Raw genomic sequence first — 14,175 nt, 5'->3', positions numbered from 1 at the left:
GGTGATGGTGGTAATAATAATATGGATTTAAAAAAAAATATTATGTATTTAATGCATAGACTTGAATAGACTTGAAAAGGCTTTCAAATTTGAGTTAATGATTTTCCAAAAAGGATTATGTGACATGGGAGTCTCTCATTGCAATCACCCTAAATACCTATAATAAATAGATGGATGGATGGATAAGAAAATTGATAGGTAGATTAGAAATGCAATTCGTATATTTATAATATCCAAAAGAATTACCATTATATTTTAAAGACATCTACCAGAGAAGAATCTTAAAAGTATCCTAATATTTCATATTTTTGTATATATCCTAATATTACAAGAAATTCCTAGAGCATGAGAAATATTTTTTTTTTGTTCGGTTTCTTTCTCACTTTTCGGTATTTTGAATTTCCGAATTTAATACAGGACATCCTCACGTATTTTATGAGACATAAACTCTTCAGTCTAGTCACCAGATCCCAGCACAACTTTGTCCTTTGTGGAGTATACCGCAGCGTCGTACTTTGATTCATTTTGTGTTGTACTTGTGAAAGGCAAAATTTTATTAAAGGGAAAAAAAAATGCGATGTGGAGAATTTTCACTCTGATTATTCGGTTGGCTCACGTCAATGTCATTACTCCGGGCATAAGTGCTTTTAGAAGTCTTATTCTACACGGTGGCCGAAGTATCTGTACTCATGCCGGTCATCAATTTGTCGTGCAGGACTTCTTTTCCTATGCCTTTTTGCCATGTTGTAATCTAGATACATATACATATACATATATATTTAATAATATTTATAATTGATGCCAGTTTTATATATTTTTTTTCCTAGATCGATTGCTCTCCTCAATAGCGATTTTTGACGTGTTTACACCATATACATTCCTTTCCAAATTGGAATTTAATAAACACTTACTTAAGCGGGTGCTTACTGTAGAAAATCATATATTTAATAATATTTATAATTGATGCCAGTTTTATATATATTTTTTCCTAGATCGATTGCTCTCCACAATAGCGATTTTTGACGTGTTTACACCATATACATTCCTTTCCAAATTGGAATTTAATAAACACTTACTTAAGCGGGTGCTTACTGTAGAAAATCAAACAGGTGCTTACCATATGAGTTGATTCTAGTGATTCGGCATCGTCTTCTTAAGCAATTTTATTTCGAGTTTGAATCTCGGGCATCGAAAAAGTCCACAATAGGAGAAACTTTATCTCTCGGTAAGTCGGGTCCAACTTAGATTAGTTTGGACTCATTAAATTTCTGAATATTAGATGGTAGTATATGAGAGAAAATTTTAAATAAGCTGTAATCAAGAACTAAGTCGGCATTTGTGATTGGTAATTTTTCTGCTTGAAAGTTGTCACTATTTAGTTAAGAAAAAATGAAGGGAAGAAAGAAAAGGTAATACACTATTTCGAAATTTATATGCTAACATTCAGTAAATGTTTTTAAGGATCATTGACATGTCCAGTAAAGGTTAATTAATAACTACTGTTATTTGAAAAGATACACGCCGTGTCACTGTACTAACATGGGGAACTATTTTCATCAACTACTCTTTTAAATCGTTTTTTTCTTAACAATCAGTGTTATCAGAATCGAATCGAATCTCGAACCGGCCAAGGCATGGGTTCATGAGTTCTCAGATTTAATTGGAAGTTCGATGGATTGAACCACATATTTAATAAATTTTGGATAAATACTTATATTATTCGGAAAAAAATATGATAACTAATGATATCGTTGAAAAACTATAAGAATAATTTAGGAAAAAGAGTACAAAAATATATTTTCCATTAGAAATTTTTTATTTGTGCACAAACAGAAAAAGGCTTGCTTGCCTTGGTGATTAGTGTGTAAGCCATAAATCAAGGGGGCCCTTGAAGGTCTAAGGTTCAACTTATAACTCACACATCAATTTTTCTAATTTTCAATTAAGAATTGAGAACCCATTAAGCCGTCTGATTCGATTGAAAACCAGCTTATTTTATATGAAAACAGCCCGGTTTGTTCGGATCATAGAAACTGCCGGGATTTGTTCGGCTCATGGGTCATTCTATGAAATTTGGGTTTTGACTAGATCGGACCAGGGAGGGTGCCGGTTCTGGTAACAATGTTAACAAGTACTGTTAATAATCAAGTTATTAAATTATTCTGCATGCCGTACAAAATAAAAATAATCTGGATGGGGAGGCGTTAAGCATGGACTAATCGCCCTTGTTGATTTTTTCTTTTTAAAAAAAGTATGTAAGTTTTATTGGTGAAAATTAAACTTAAATATTCTTTTATTTCAAGTTAAAATCTATATTAGTGCACTAACACTCATTCCTATTTGTCTTTGCTTGTTTTAATCTCTCCCGTTGATCTGTTGGTTCGCTTGTTTCTCGAGATCCAATAAGGAAAATCTTGTATGCTTTCCTTCAATCAATAATTCTAATTTCTTATGCGTGGATAAGGATTGCCAAGTGGCAAGACTAATATCTTGCATTGGCAATGGCATGTTTAACATATAGAACACCTTTGTCAACTTCTTCTTTTTATACGATTAATTATTTCGAGTTATTTTATGCTCGTTCTGACTAATTCATCTTTTTAAGTAAGTTAATTTCAAATGACTTAGCAATGTGGGTTATGATTCGAGGATTGTTCATTTTAAATAAGTTACGGATTTAAGCTCTCTAAAAAATGGAGAATCCACCATTAAAAACCTTTTATTTTTAAGTGGGTCCGCCAATTCGAATAAAAAAAACAGAGAGAGAGGGGGGAAGTTCTGGCCTTTCGAATCGTCAATGTAATCTCTACTGATGATTAATAGAATCAGAATCACCAAAGGTGATGATTTAGTGGTTAACAAGCTTATTCTCATGTGATTTAGTAACATCAAGGTTTTAAGTTCAAATCCCCTCTAGTGTATTTGTTAAAAACAATTGCTAGTTGTGTGACCCTTCGGCAGGCCTTGGGTGGTGTTGCGCTGACGAGGTCAATGTTTGCGTTAGTTATTCAATTTATTTGATATGTTCACGGTTGAATACGATAGCTCGAACATTGCGTAGCGAAAGCGGTAAGTTTGTCATTACTGTTGCCTGTACGTAACAAAATCATACGTCGGAAAAAAAGGTTGCTAACGAGCTTCTAGGTTTTGATTAAATGAACATCTATATATATATATATATATATATAACTAAGGATTGAACTTATTGCAACTCCTTTTTCTAGAAGGAGAACCAGCATATCACATGCACCTAATTAATATATCAGTGATTAGGTTGAGGAATAATAGTGTTCATCGTCTAATGATCACAATCACGGCAGGTCTGATACATCCCAGATATGATTTTCTTTTTATGAATCAATCGAATAATATGGTCATCGCTTTCCACCAACTCAGAAGCGTCAGAATCATTGGTCAAACTTCTGGGTCAAAGATATTGTGCCCAATATCATAATTTAGTATCATTTTTATGCAAGACATGGTTGTATATATTTCTCTTTGCCGGATCAAATGTTTATGAGAAGCGTCTACAAACGACCAGTTGATCAGTAGAGAGTCGAAGAAATGATTTATGAGAGCATAGTTTTATTAAACGAGTAAATTAATCATTTGGTCCTTACATCAAATCTAATTTTAATAAATTTTTTATATCAAATTGAATCTTGACAGATTAAGTGTACATCAAATGGGTCCTTCCATCAGACTGCCGTCCGATAATGGACGAAAAAATTTGATGTGGCATTCTAATTCTGATGTGGCATTTGTTGATTAAAAATTTACCCCTCGAGATATTGATGTTACATCAAATTGGATCCTGACAAATTAAGTGTACATCAATTGACCCATTTCATCAATATTTCCATTAACTTTAACCGGAATTACTGATGTGTACATAACAGTACCACGTGACACATGATGATTGGCTAGTGGGTTCCATATGTTTTTTAAAAAAAAAAATTCTGAACCATATCCCGATTCGTAACCCTAACCATATCCGGAAAAAGATAAATCTAACCATAAATCTAAAATAATATGGTAAAAACTAAAATTAAAAAAGATATTGTTCATCTTCTTCAAGAAGAAGATGAACAATATCATGGTGGCTCCCCACCATGTGAGCTCTGCTGAGCCAACCATTCGGAGACCCATGGGTGGGTTTACGCTGGACTAGCAGGCCCAACTCGTGGGATGGCGAGCCCTCGGCTCAGCAGGATCCAAGCTCGAGAGGCATGGTTTGCAGAAGTCTCGAGTTAATGGTAGTCTCGGCTCAGCATATCGCTTCTTTTTTAGGGCCCTAGAGGCTCATTCTCTGCTCATGAGCGCTGGGCAACCTTTGGACGACGTTGTCGAGTCCATTGCGAGGATCATTGAGCCCACTGCAAGGATCGTTGAAGACCTCTGAGCGATCTAGAGTTTCGGCTGACCCACAATGGCCAAATCTCCCATTTTTCAACGATATTGGTGGAAAGGCTAGATCTAGCCTCGCTGTGCTGAGATCGACCGGGAAAGGTCGATATGAGGAGGTGGTGGAGGTGGTGGTGGTAGAGGCAGTGGTGGTACCAGTTCACATGGCTCTAGATCAAGTTATGGTTCAGGAAGTGGCTTTGGAGATGGTATCGACAATGGTGGTGGCCGAGGTGGTGGAGGAGGAAGCGATGGTGGTAGAGGAGGGTCAGGCCACGGTGGCTTTGGCTCGGGATATAGATCCGGAAGTCGATATGGACATGGCAGTGGTGGGCAAGGAGGAGGTGGTGGAAGAGGGGCAAGCAGTGGTGGAAGTGGAGGCTCGGGCATAGGAAGTGGTTTTGGGCTCTGGTTACGGGAGGGGTCAATTGATGTACACTTAATCCGTCATTATCCAATTTAATGTAAAAAAATATTTTGAGGTCGGAATTGATGTAACACAAATCTCTCGAGGGGCAAATTGTTAATTTAATGTCACATCAGATTTTTCCGTCCATTATTGAACGGCAGTCTGACGGAATGACCCATTTGATGTACACTTAATTTGTCAATGTTCAATTTGATGTAAAAAATTAATTGAGGTCATATTTGATGTAATATGCATCTCTCGAGAACCAAATTATTAATTTACTCTTTATTAAAGCCCTTCTTTAATTAGAAGCTACGCGAGATCAGAATTTAGGCATTGTCCACATGCTATATGACGGTGGAACGTAGGTGACCGGGAACTGCGAATCAGTAGGAATAATAAAATGGACTATGTACAACTAACGCAAAATATACAACCAGTGAAACTTGTTTCATATAAAGAAAACTATCCATTTTCACTGAATCTTTTTCTTTATTCCACATTCGATTCCAAAGCTCCATGGATCAGCATCTTTAAAGTTTTATGGTTACGCAAAAGTATCAGGATCAGGTAGTTTCTGGGTAGACATGTCTCAATTTCTGCTACGTAACAGAAGAGGTAAGATTCAATTAATCAGATTAATTGCAGCATATGAATAATTGATTCATTTTTCATGAAACATCGTAACGGTAAGCAAAACTAGCTACTCAACCAACAAGACACAAGAATAGAATTAGTAAAATGTGCTCGAATTATACAGGAAAGCGAATACTGTTGCGGACGGAGACACCCTCAGAAGAAAGTAATTAGCTAGCTATACAACCTATTATACCTTTGGCCAAAAGATAAACCAAATGGCTCAAAAACCCGAAAGCTATTGAATTTGAAAATACATAACCTGCAACAAGATGCCCTCCTCAAATACCTTTGGCGGGTTTCAATATACTACGCTCATCGGCCTTCCTTGTAATATTAAAAAAATAAAAATAAAAATAAAAAAAGAAGAAGAAACCTTCTTCGGAGAATTCAAGAACTACTTACCAGTTCAATCCTCCAAGACTACAGTTCAGTCGCGTCCACCATTATGGCGACAAACCGAGGGAAGGGGAAGGTATGGGGCCGCCTGAAAGATGGGGGCCGTAGCCCCGGTAGTCAATCATGATCTCATCTGAATATGCCTCAAACCCATGGAGGCAGCTGGTCAAGTTGCCTCCGCGTCACTGGCCTCTCCGCTTGTAAACCTGTCCCGCTTGAACTGATCCTGTCCCTCTCCGATTTCCACTTGATCATATAGGAGGCCTTCCAATCGATATTCAACGCACCTTGCATTTCCTTCACATCTCCAAACTCACTGAGGAACTTCTGCTTCCACAAATCATTATGTGTTGACAAGTACTGAAACTCTTTGCTCCCACGAGCCATTCGGAGGAGGTCCTGGACATCAAGAAGACCCAGAATCTGAAGCTTCAGCTCCATCGGAAGGGACATGAGACAGGACGGGAGTGGCAGATCAGCCATCTCGCAGAGGTCTATTAAAAGAGGCAATGCCAACCGATCCTTCACAACGTTCCAGAATTCAAAAACTTCACTTTTAGGATACAAACTGCTGCTGCTATTACCGAGCATTAAGTCTATCATAGCAGGAGCAAATTTGCGCACAACCGGCCAGATACTATTGGATTGCAGCCCCCCCTGACTTTCCCTTGGCTAGAGAACTACTAACATTCACCCAATGGCGGCCCATACTCGGAAACTCCAGATTCAGAACCACACTCTCAACCTCATTCAACTTGTCAGCGATGAGCTCGGGCAGAGTGTATGACAATGAGAAGGTATAAGCATCAGTGCCCGAGGTTCGAGTCACCTCGAGAAAGCCAGATTCTAGCATAACGGCATGGATTGCAAAGACTAAAAGTCTATGTCTTTGAACCTCATCATGATCATCTTTCCCCAGTTCTTCCCTCAAAACCCTCCTAAGGAAGTGAGGCACAGAGTGCTTATTACGCTCACCACTACTCTGTGGCTGTTCCTTCTCCTCGGCCAGGCCGCCCACATCTTCCAGTTCTAAATCCATGCTCTGATGTACCCAAGTTTTCTCCTTTCGCACAACTCAATTCAATTGCCGTTGATCAGTTCAAACCGCCGCTGACTACTGCTGCGGCTGCACCACGCAGGTTATGGGAAGATAAAGAAGGCATTTGTTAGGGTTAAGGGAGCAAATTGCCGTCGCTGGGAGGAGGAGGAAAAGGAGGAGGAGGATAGAATGATGTCACGATTCAGCCTCAGCGGGGATCTCCAACTAACTAGGGCTTTACCCGCGCAGTGGATATTTCAGCTTCAGTAATATTTGCAATTGCAAGATTTAAAAACTTACAAAATAAAAGAAATATTTTTTGGTAAAGTAAAAAAACTAAAGAAAAAAATAACGAACACTTGAGAGAGGAAAAATAGCCGCGGAGAGAAAGAGGAGGAATTTTTATATGGATATCACATAGATTTCAAATCTACGTACATACACCCCTTTTCTGCAAAAAAACTAAGGGAAAAGAAAATGTGCCTTCGGTTGAACTGTCTATTAGATATTATATATATATATATATATATATATACATATAGATGATTTGTTTTGGCAAACGTATAAATAATTTGTTACAGTTACGATTTCTTTGTGTTTTATTGTTGTATATTATTGTGTATACCTTTACATATTTGGGTTGCTGACTGTGAGCAGTTACACCTGATTAGATTTTTTGCTGGATACACTGCATTAGATTAGGTACTCCTTATTTTCTCTTGATTTTGTTATATCTGTGTGTGTGTGCTTGTGTTTGTGTCTGTGTTTGAGTGTGCAAAACTTTAAATAAAATAAAATAAAATCTATGGAGGACGGAGGTCAGAAAAAGAAAAAGGGGATGAACGGAATAAGCTGCATGGCGATCACCAAAAGAAAAAGGGGAGAAATTTCCATAAAAATTCGTTATCTTTAATATATCTGTTTTTTTTTCGGTAGGATCTTTAATATATGTGTTCATAGACTTTATGATTTCAAATAATATCCAAAGATTTTTTAATAATTTCGGAAGATACTTAATTTGATCATATTGTTTGAAGATCACCGTAATATTAAAAGGATTTAATGATATTTTTGTTTTAAAATTGATATTATAACAAAATATAATTTCGGAAGATGTTGATAACTTTATACACGAAAATAATTTCAAATTTTTAAAAAAAACAAAAAACTAAGAAAATCACATTCCGAAACCGAATATTTTGAGGTCATCTGACCACACTTGCCTCGTTTTTACTTTCATATACATACATGATATATGATAAAATACGACTTTCTCCTTGACCTTTTTTAAGATATATATATATATATATATATATATATATATATAAAATAAAATTTTCTCCGACTGATCATTAATTCCTTATTTTTAATCTAATATAAGCAGAGTTGTTGCAGTCTCGGCCAGATAGCCTCAAATGCGTGATTTTTGAATTGAATTATTTTGAATTTTTTAATATTCGTTTTTATTTCTAATGAATTTTTAGAAATTACAGATATCTTTACTGATATTCTCTCAAATATATTTATAATTTCTGAGATATTATAGTTCCAATATGAATCATCATACATATAGATATATGAATTATACTTAATTTCCAAAAATCATATCATATTATGTTCTTCCTAGATTCTATTATAACTAAGAACCACTACCTACATAAAGTGGCCTATTTAACTCACAAGAACACGTATATGAGCTCTTCAAAAGTATGTCTACGACAAGGTGCGTCAATTTTTTTTATTATTGATTTCAAAAGTATGATAATCACGATAAACCAATCTCAATTTTTTTTTCCTTTTATCTTTCATGTATGTTTGTGTATCTATGTTCTTATGAAAAAAATTATTTTCATTAAATTTCATTCCATATGTGTAAAATATCCATTGGGCCTATAAGCGATTGGGCCTATCTTCAACCCAAAAGCTCGAGCTAACAGATTGTGGTACCTAATCTCTTATAAACCCATTAGATTCTTAATTTTTCCGTGTGGGATTTTTTACTCTTAACACCCGCCCTCACGTGGCAGCGTGTGGCTTTGACATTCACCTACGCATGCCACGTGGATTAGAACAACCCGCCCTTAAGAACTAATTACGAGCCGGGACTGGACTTCTGTGCTCGGGAGGAGGGGGAGACGACAATTGACAATGAGGCCACACTTGGGCCAGACTAATATGAGGCGGCCCAAGTGTGGGATTTTAAACACCTATTAGATTCTTCTTAATTTTTCCGTGTGGGATTTTTTACTCTTAACACCCGCCCTCACGTGGCAACGTGTGGCTTTGACATTCACCTACACGTGCAACGTGGACTAGAACAACCCGCCCTTAAGAACTAACTACGAGCCGGGACTGGACTTCCGTGCTCGGGAGGAGGGGGAGAGGACAATTGACAATGAAGCCACACTTGGGCCAGACTAATATGAGGCGGGTTTTTTTTTCTCCGCACTCAGATTCAAAGAGACCACGAGTTCCACACTCGGGCCAAACATGGGCACACTTCGGCTGCCTATCATCAAAAAGACTTTTCAAATGGCGTGATGTAATTCATATGAAAATTTAAGATGGTATCAGAGCCCATGGTAATGTTCCTGGAAGCGCGTATGCGCAGGAGCCCACAGCACGCCAGTGAAGTTCGAGTTCGGAACTAGAAGTTAGGCTCGTAGTCATTGACCACCCTCGCCCGAGTGTGGAAGAAAAAGTCTAGCTCGAGGTAGTTAAAGCCTGAGTCTAGAAGAGAGGAGAGACCGGCTTGAGGTAAGTTGTTGAGGGCGGACAGTTAAGGTTCACGTGGCTCGTGTAGGCAAAATCATCAGAAAGACCACACAGTACCACGTGAGGGCGGGTGTTAGAAATATCAAAAGTTAATCCCACATCGAAAGTATAAAAGAAAATAGAATGGTTTATATGGAATTGGGTCTCACAACTTATCAGCTCGAGTTTTTAAGTTGAAAGTTGAGTTCAAGCCCGTATAAGTCCAAATGAAAATTTAAGAATATGTATGCAATATGTTGTGATTTGAATTTTTTCTTTCTTGGTACATATTAAAATTGTAGATGATTTTTTCAAAAAAATATGTCTATGATAAGACATGAATGTGAGTTTTACAATTATTTATTTTTCTTTTTGTCACTTATGTACGTTTAATAGCTGTAGAATGTTTGGATTGCTAGATAGAATTTTGTGAAATTTTTGGGATTCTCTACTTTTGCGTATATATCACGTAAAATTGAGAATAAAAACCATTGTTACGTATGCACATTAGAAGGATCCCTTTTTATATATGTTCAGTTCAATATAGTTTTTTCTTATCTTGTTTGTCAATTTAAATTACCATTATCCATATATTTAATAATATATTTTTTATTGATAGTATGTAAATTATCACGATTTTAAATAATTAAAAAAAACGTATATTATGCAACGTTTTTTCCGTACAACGAATGGACTCCATGGCTAGTACGTGTGTGTACATAGATGAATAGGGAGTATTTGGAATGGATTGCCAAGTTGGTGATAACTCATGACAAGTTGGTGTGACCCCAGTAGTCATGATTTAATTTGTGATCACCAGAACATGCATCACAGTTGAAACCTAAAGGAGGCCGATCTCATCACTTTATCGTATTCATCATTTCATAGAACTATTATATGAGTAAAGTCGGGGGAATAGATGGAAGAGTGAGTTATAAAATACATGGACTGATAGTTAGATGGAAGAGTGAGTTATAAAATACATGGACCGGTTTAATGTGCCATAACAATTTGTAATTACTTTTTCTAATTTTTATGATTCATCATTATAAAATACATGGACTGATAGTAACTTGGAAAAAGCCGTATGACACATAAGTTTCCCGACAGCTTTACGTGCCATGCATTGTTTGGAATGAAATGATTGGAGATTCGAATCGAGAGTTGACGTGTGTATAAAAAGGAATGCGAAAGGATAACCCTTGCGTGGGGGGGCAATTGGTAAATATAAGCCAATCGTTGGGGAGTTGGGGGGTTGAACGTTGAAAAACAATGGTTGGCGCTATTTAAAAAACGTGCCAAAAAGCAGGGGCGGAGTCAGTTAATTATTGCCTCCTGAATTTTAAATTTTTTTTAATTTTTTTTTAAATTATATAAAATTAATATTTTATTTTCTGAAAAATTTATATATTATTTTATATTAAGTAACATTTTAATTTTCAGAGAAAAATTCTGACTTCGTCCCCGCCAAAAACATATTGTAAGGTAATTGCACGCAGGGCAAGCAAATTGTAGCAGCCACTACTCGTCGTCTCTTCCCACAAAAGGCCTCCATACCGACCATTACCACAGCCCCTCTCCACAAATCCGAAGGGACGTGAATGAATGGGACCAGTCATTACATAATGGGGATTTCCTTTCTCTTTTTCGATCGTTATCGTTTCCTCATCAAAATTTGGCAATGTCCGTCTTTTTCCTTTTCTTTAGTACCACATTTTCCTACTTCCACACTGTTACGCTACCGAACTTCAGTGTAAATTTTCAGATGCACCATATATTGCTTTTATGATTATAAGAAATAGAAGACTTTTTAATGAGTCAGGCGACCGATTTGGCCATTCTTTCACCTGGAGAAGATGTCCAACCAAAATATTACGTTAAGATATATCCCGCGCTCTAACTTTATTGTTTGTGATCAAAGCCCAAGTCAACATACCCCGACCGACACCATTTTCATGCAAGTGTTCTGTAAATAGGAAGGAATCTTTTTTTTTTTTTTGTTGGTGGAAAATGGAAAGTGTATTCATTTTTTTTTGGGGGTAAACAAAGGGTATTAATGTATATTAATAGGAGGGTTTAAAGAGTGGTTGTAAACAAAGGGCTTTCCTTGTAATTTTTTTTAAAAAAAAAGATAATTTGAGGATAACATAAGTTCTGATATAAAAAAAACTTTTAATAATGAGGTATTCTAAAGAATGCTTAGATTGATTTGGTGCAATTTTTGGCTCAAATAATGACCAAATCAGAAGTTTGATTTCCTTTTAGAAATTAAAAATAGTACTCTTATTCAAATGACAATTATCTTATACTTTTATTTAAATGAAAATTTCGATTTTCTCATTATCATCTTATTTATAAGCATTGCTATCTAAAAATCGAAGGTACCCCTTATATACTTAATTAAATATGGTGATACAATTTAAAATGAAGAATGGGAATCTACCAAAAAAATAACGAATGGGAGTTTAAGGACAATTTTTTCCATTAATATTATTCTCCTCTCATTCTTTTCTTCCACTGTCAATCAACTCCTCATTGTGGTCGCAACTTCCCAATCCACTTTCTAACACATAATTTTTGTTTCATTTCAATTTTTTATCACAAACTGTAATTTTTTATTTTTCTTGCCCTTAACTTTTTTTTCTTTCTCTTCCAAATCATTCCAACTAATAGTATAATATTGAAAAATATCATTATCGCTAGAAAGTGGTGAGCGCAGGTAGTTTTATTGAGATGCTTGTTAGATATGCAAGTTCTAACTTACTAATTCCATGTATGTTGATCCAAAATTTTTTAGGAAAATAACATCATATTATAATCAAATTATAATTTATTAGTTATTTAAAAAAAAATTCATTGTATTAGACTTTGTACTTTCTTTGTAACAAAAAATAATTTATTAATTTGGGCTATTCAGATTTTCGGTTTGGAATACGTCCCATTTTTCTTTTTTTTATTATCTGAATATTTTTTAGAAGCCATATTATCTTTTTATTGGAGTGAGAAAAGGCTTGATGGAGATCAAGGGAAGGGTGGGCCAGCGACAAACAAAAACAATCACACGGTCGGGATTTATCCCATCAAAACGAATGCAATGAAATGAACCCCCTCCCCCCCCCCCCCCCCCCCCCCCCCCCCCTTCGCTACGCCTTTGTCCGACTCCAACTTCAAAATCAACTTTATATTAATTTTAATTTTACCATAAGATTTAAAAAAAAAAAAAAATTGGCAATCGCTGCCCAAATGGGACCCACCTTTCCCCGCTTTGACGTTGAAATCAGTACTTGTTCCCTAGCAACAGTGGGACCAACACGGACCATCTATGGGCTCAACGGCTGGAGATATGGGTGGATCGTGGGAATGGACGATAGATGAGAAGGCAGCGTGTTAGTGGCGGGTGAGCGCGAAGTACTTGATTGGACCGCCACAAAAAAAGTGCAGCCTGTCCGAGATTCCACTAATAGAGCATCATCTTTGTTGAGCTGTGCACGCGCCCCCTTTCTCTTTTGTCATTGGTTCCACAATTTGCGAAGCGCGGACCCTAACTTTTTCAAACTATATACTTAAGTCCTCATATTATCACTTGTTTTCTATTCAAGTCCACATTCATCTTTAAGAAAAGCCCCAAGATAATGTAAACGCATACATGCATATATATACTAAACTTCCGCACAAAGATAGGACTAGGCATTTGTCCTTGATAATAATATCTCTTTATGTGTGATAGTGGAATAATTAAGATATTGTTGAGAAATTAAATTATAAAATACAATGGGTTGTATTTTCAGTAAATTATTTGGCATAGTTCGGGGACCAAGTCGACTAAATCGAATTATTCCAAATAATTTTAGGAAATCAAGAGAGAATAATGGGGAATTCTCTCAATTTTTTAAACGGAATTCATAAAATTTGTTGTATCTCGAGAGAGATTTGATATTCAAACCTTTAGTAATTTCGCGTGGGGACAAATAATTCTTTTTGAAAAGTGTAGTCCGCACTTCGATCCTTTATCTTGCCTCGAAGATCATCATCACCGGCTTCATCTCGAATCAACTTCGAAGTTCTTCCCCAACTAAGTTCAAAGTCTGAACTGTGTCTCCTCAATTGCCCGACTCCAAATTGTTCGATCATTTTCAGCCCCAAATTTTGATCCATCTCCAAAGTCCATCCCCAACATTAAAGTGAGTAACGACTTCTGCTTTACAAGATCAACTCAAGGTCAAATTCGGAGTGTTACTACTACCATGAATTGATCTCAGTGCATGACGCATAGTAAAACCCTAGAATTTGAGAAACAATAAAAACACGACAGGTAGTAGTATTTTCTCCTATTTCATTACATTTTATTTCCTTATAAGGTTTTGTGCTAAAGTAAATGTGTCATGATGTATTATATACCACAATTTGCTAACAATACAATAACATTATTATGGAATTTATGTATTGATATTATATATATATATATATATGTTTTTTCTGATATGTATCATGGTATTTATCATGGTATAGAAAGACTAACGAATTAAGTTCAAAT

At 36.1% G+C, this 14,175-nt stretch overlaps 1 protein-coding gene across 1 annotated transcript; it reads right to left on the bottom strand.

The window, feature by feature from the left end:
- Positions 1-5,543: 5,543 nt before the first annotated feature.
- LOC116199230 (F-box protein SKIP22-like) lies at positions 5,544-7,297 on the bottom strand. Its single transcript, XM_031529524.1, has 2 exons — positions 6,537-7,297; positions 5,544-6,505 (listed from the first exon to the last, which is right to left on the bottom strand). The coding sequence occupies exons 1-2, from the start codon at positions 6,885-6,887 to the stop codon at positions 5,993-5,995; spliced, it is 864 nt and encodes a 287-aa protein (XP_031385384.1). The 5' UTR covers positions 6,888-7,297; the 3' UTR covers positions 5,544-5,992.
- Between the last annotated feature and the right edge of the window lie 6,878 nt (positions 7,298-14,175).

The sequence above is a fragment of the Punica granatum genome, chromosome 3 (assembly GCF_007655135.1).
Source record: "Punica granatum isolate Tunisia-2019 chromosome 3, ASM765513v2, whole genome shotgun sequence".
Lineage (NCBI taxonomy): Eukaryota > Viridiplantae > Streptophyta > Magnoliopsida > Myrtales > Lythraceae > Punica > Punica granatum.
Note: the sequence above shows the minus strand (reverse complement) of the source record. Positions and strands in the feature narration are given on the sequence as shown.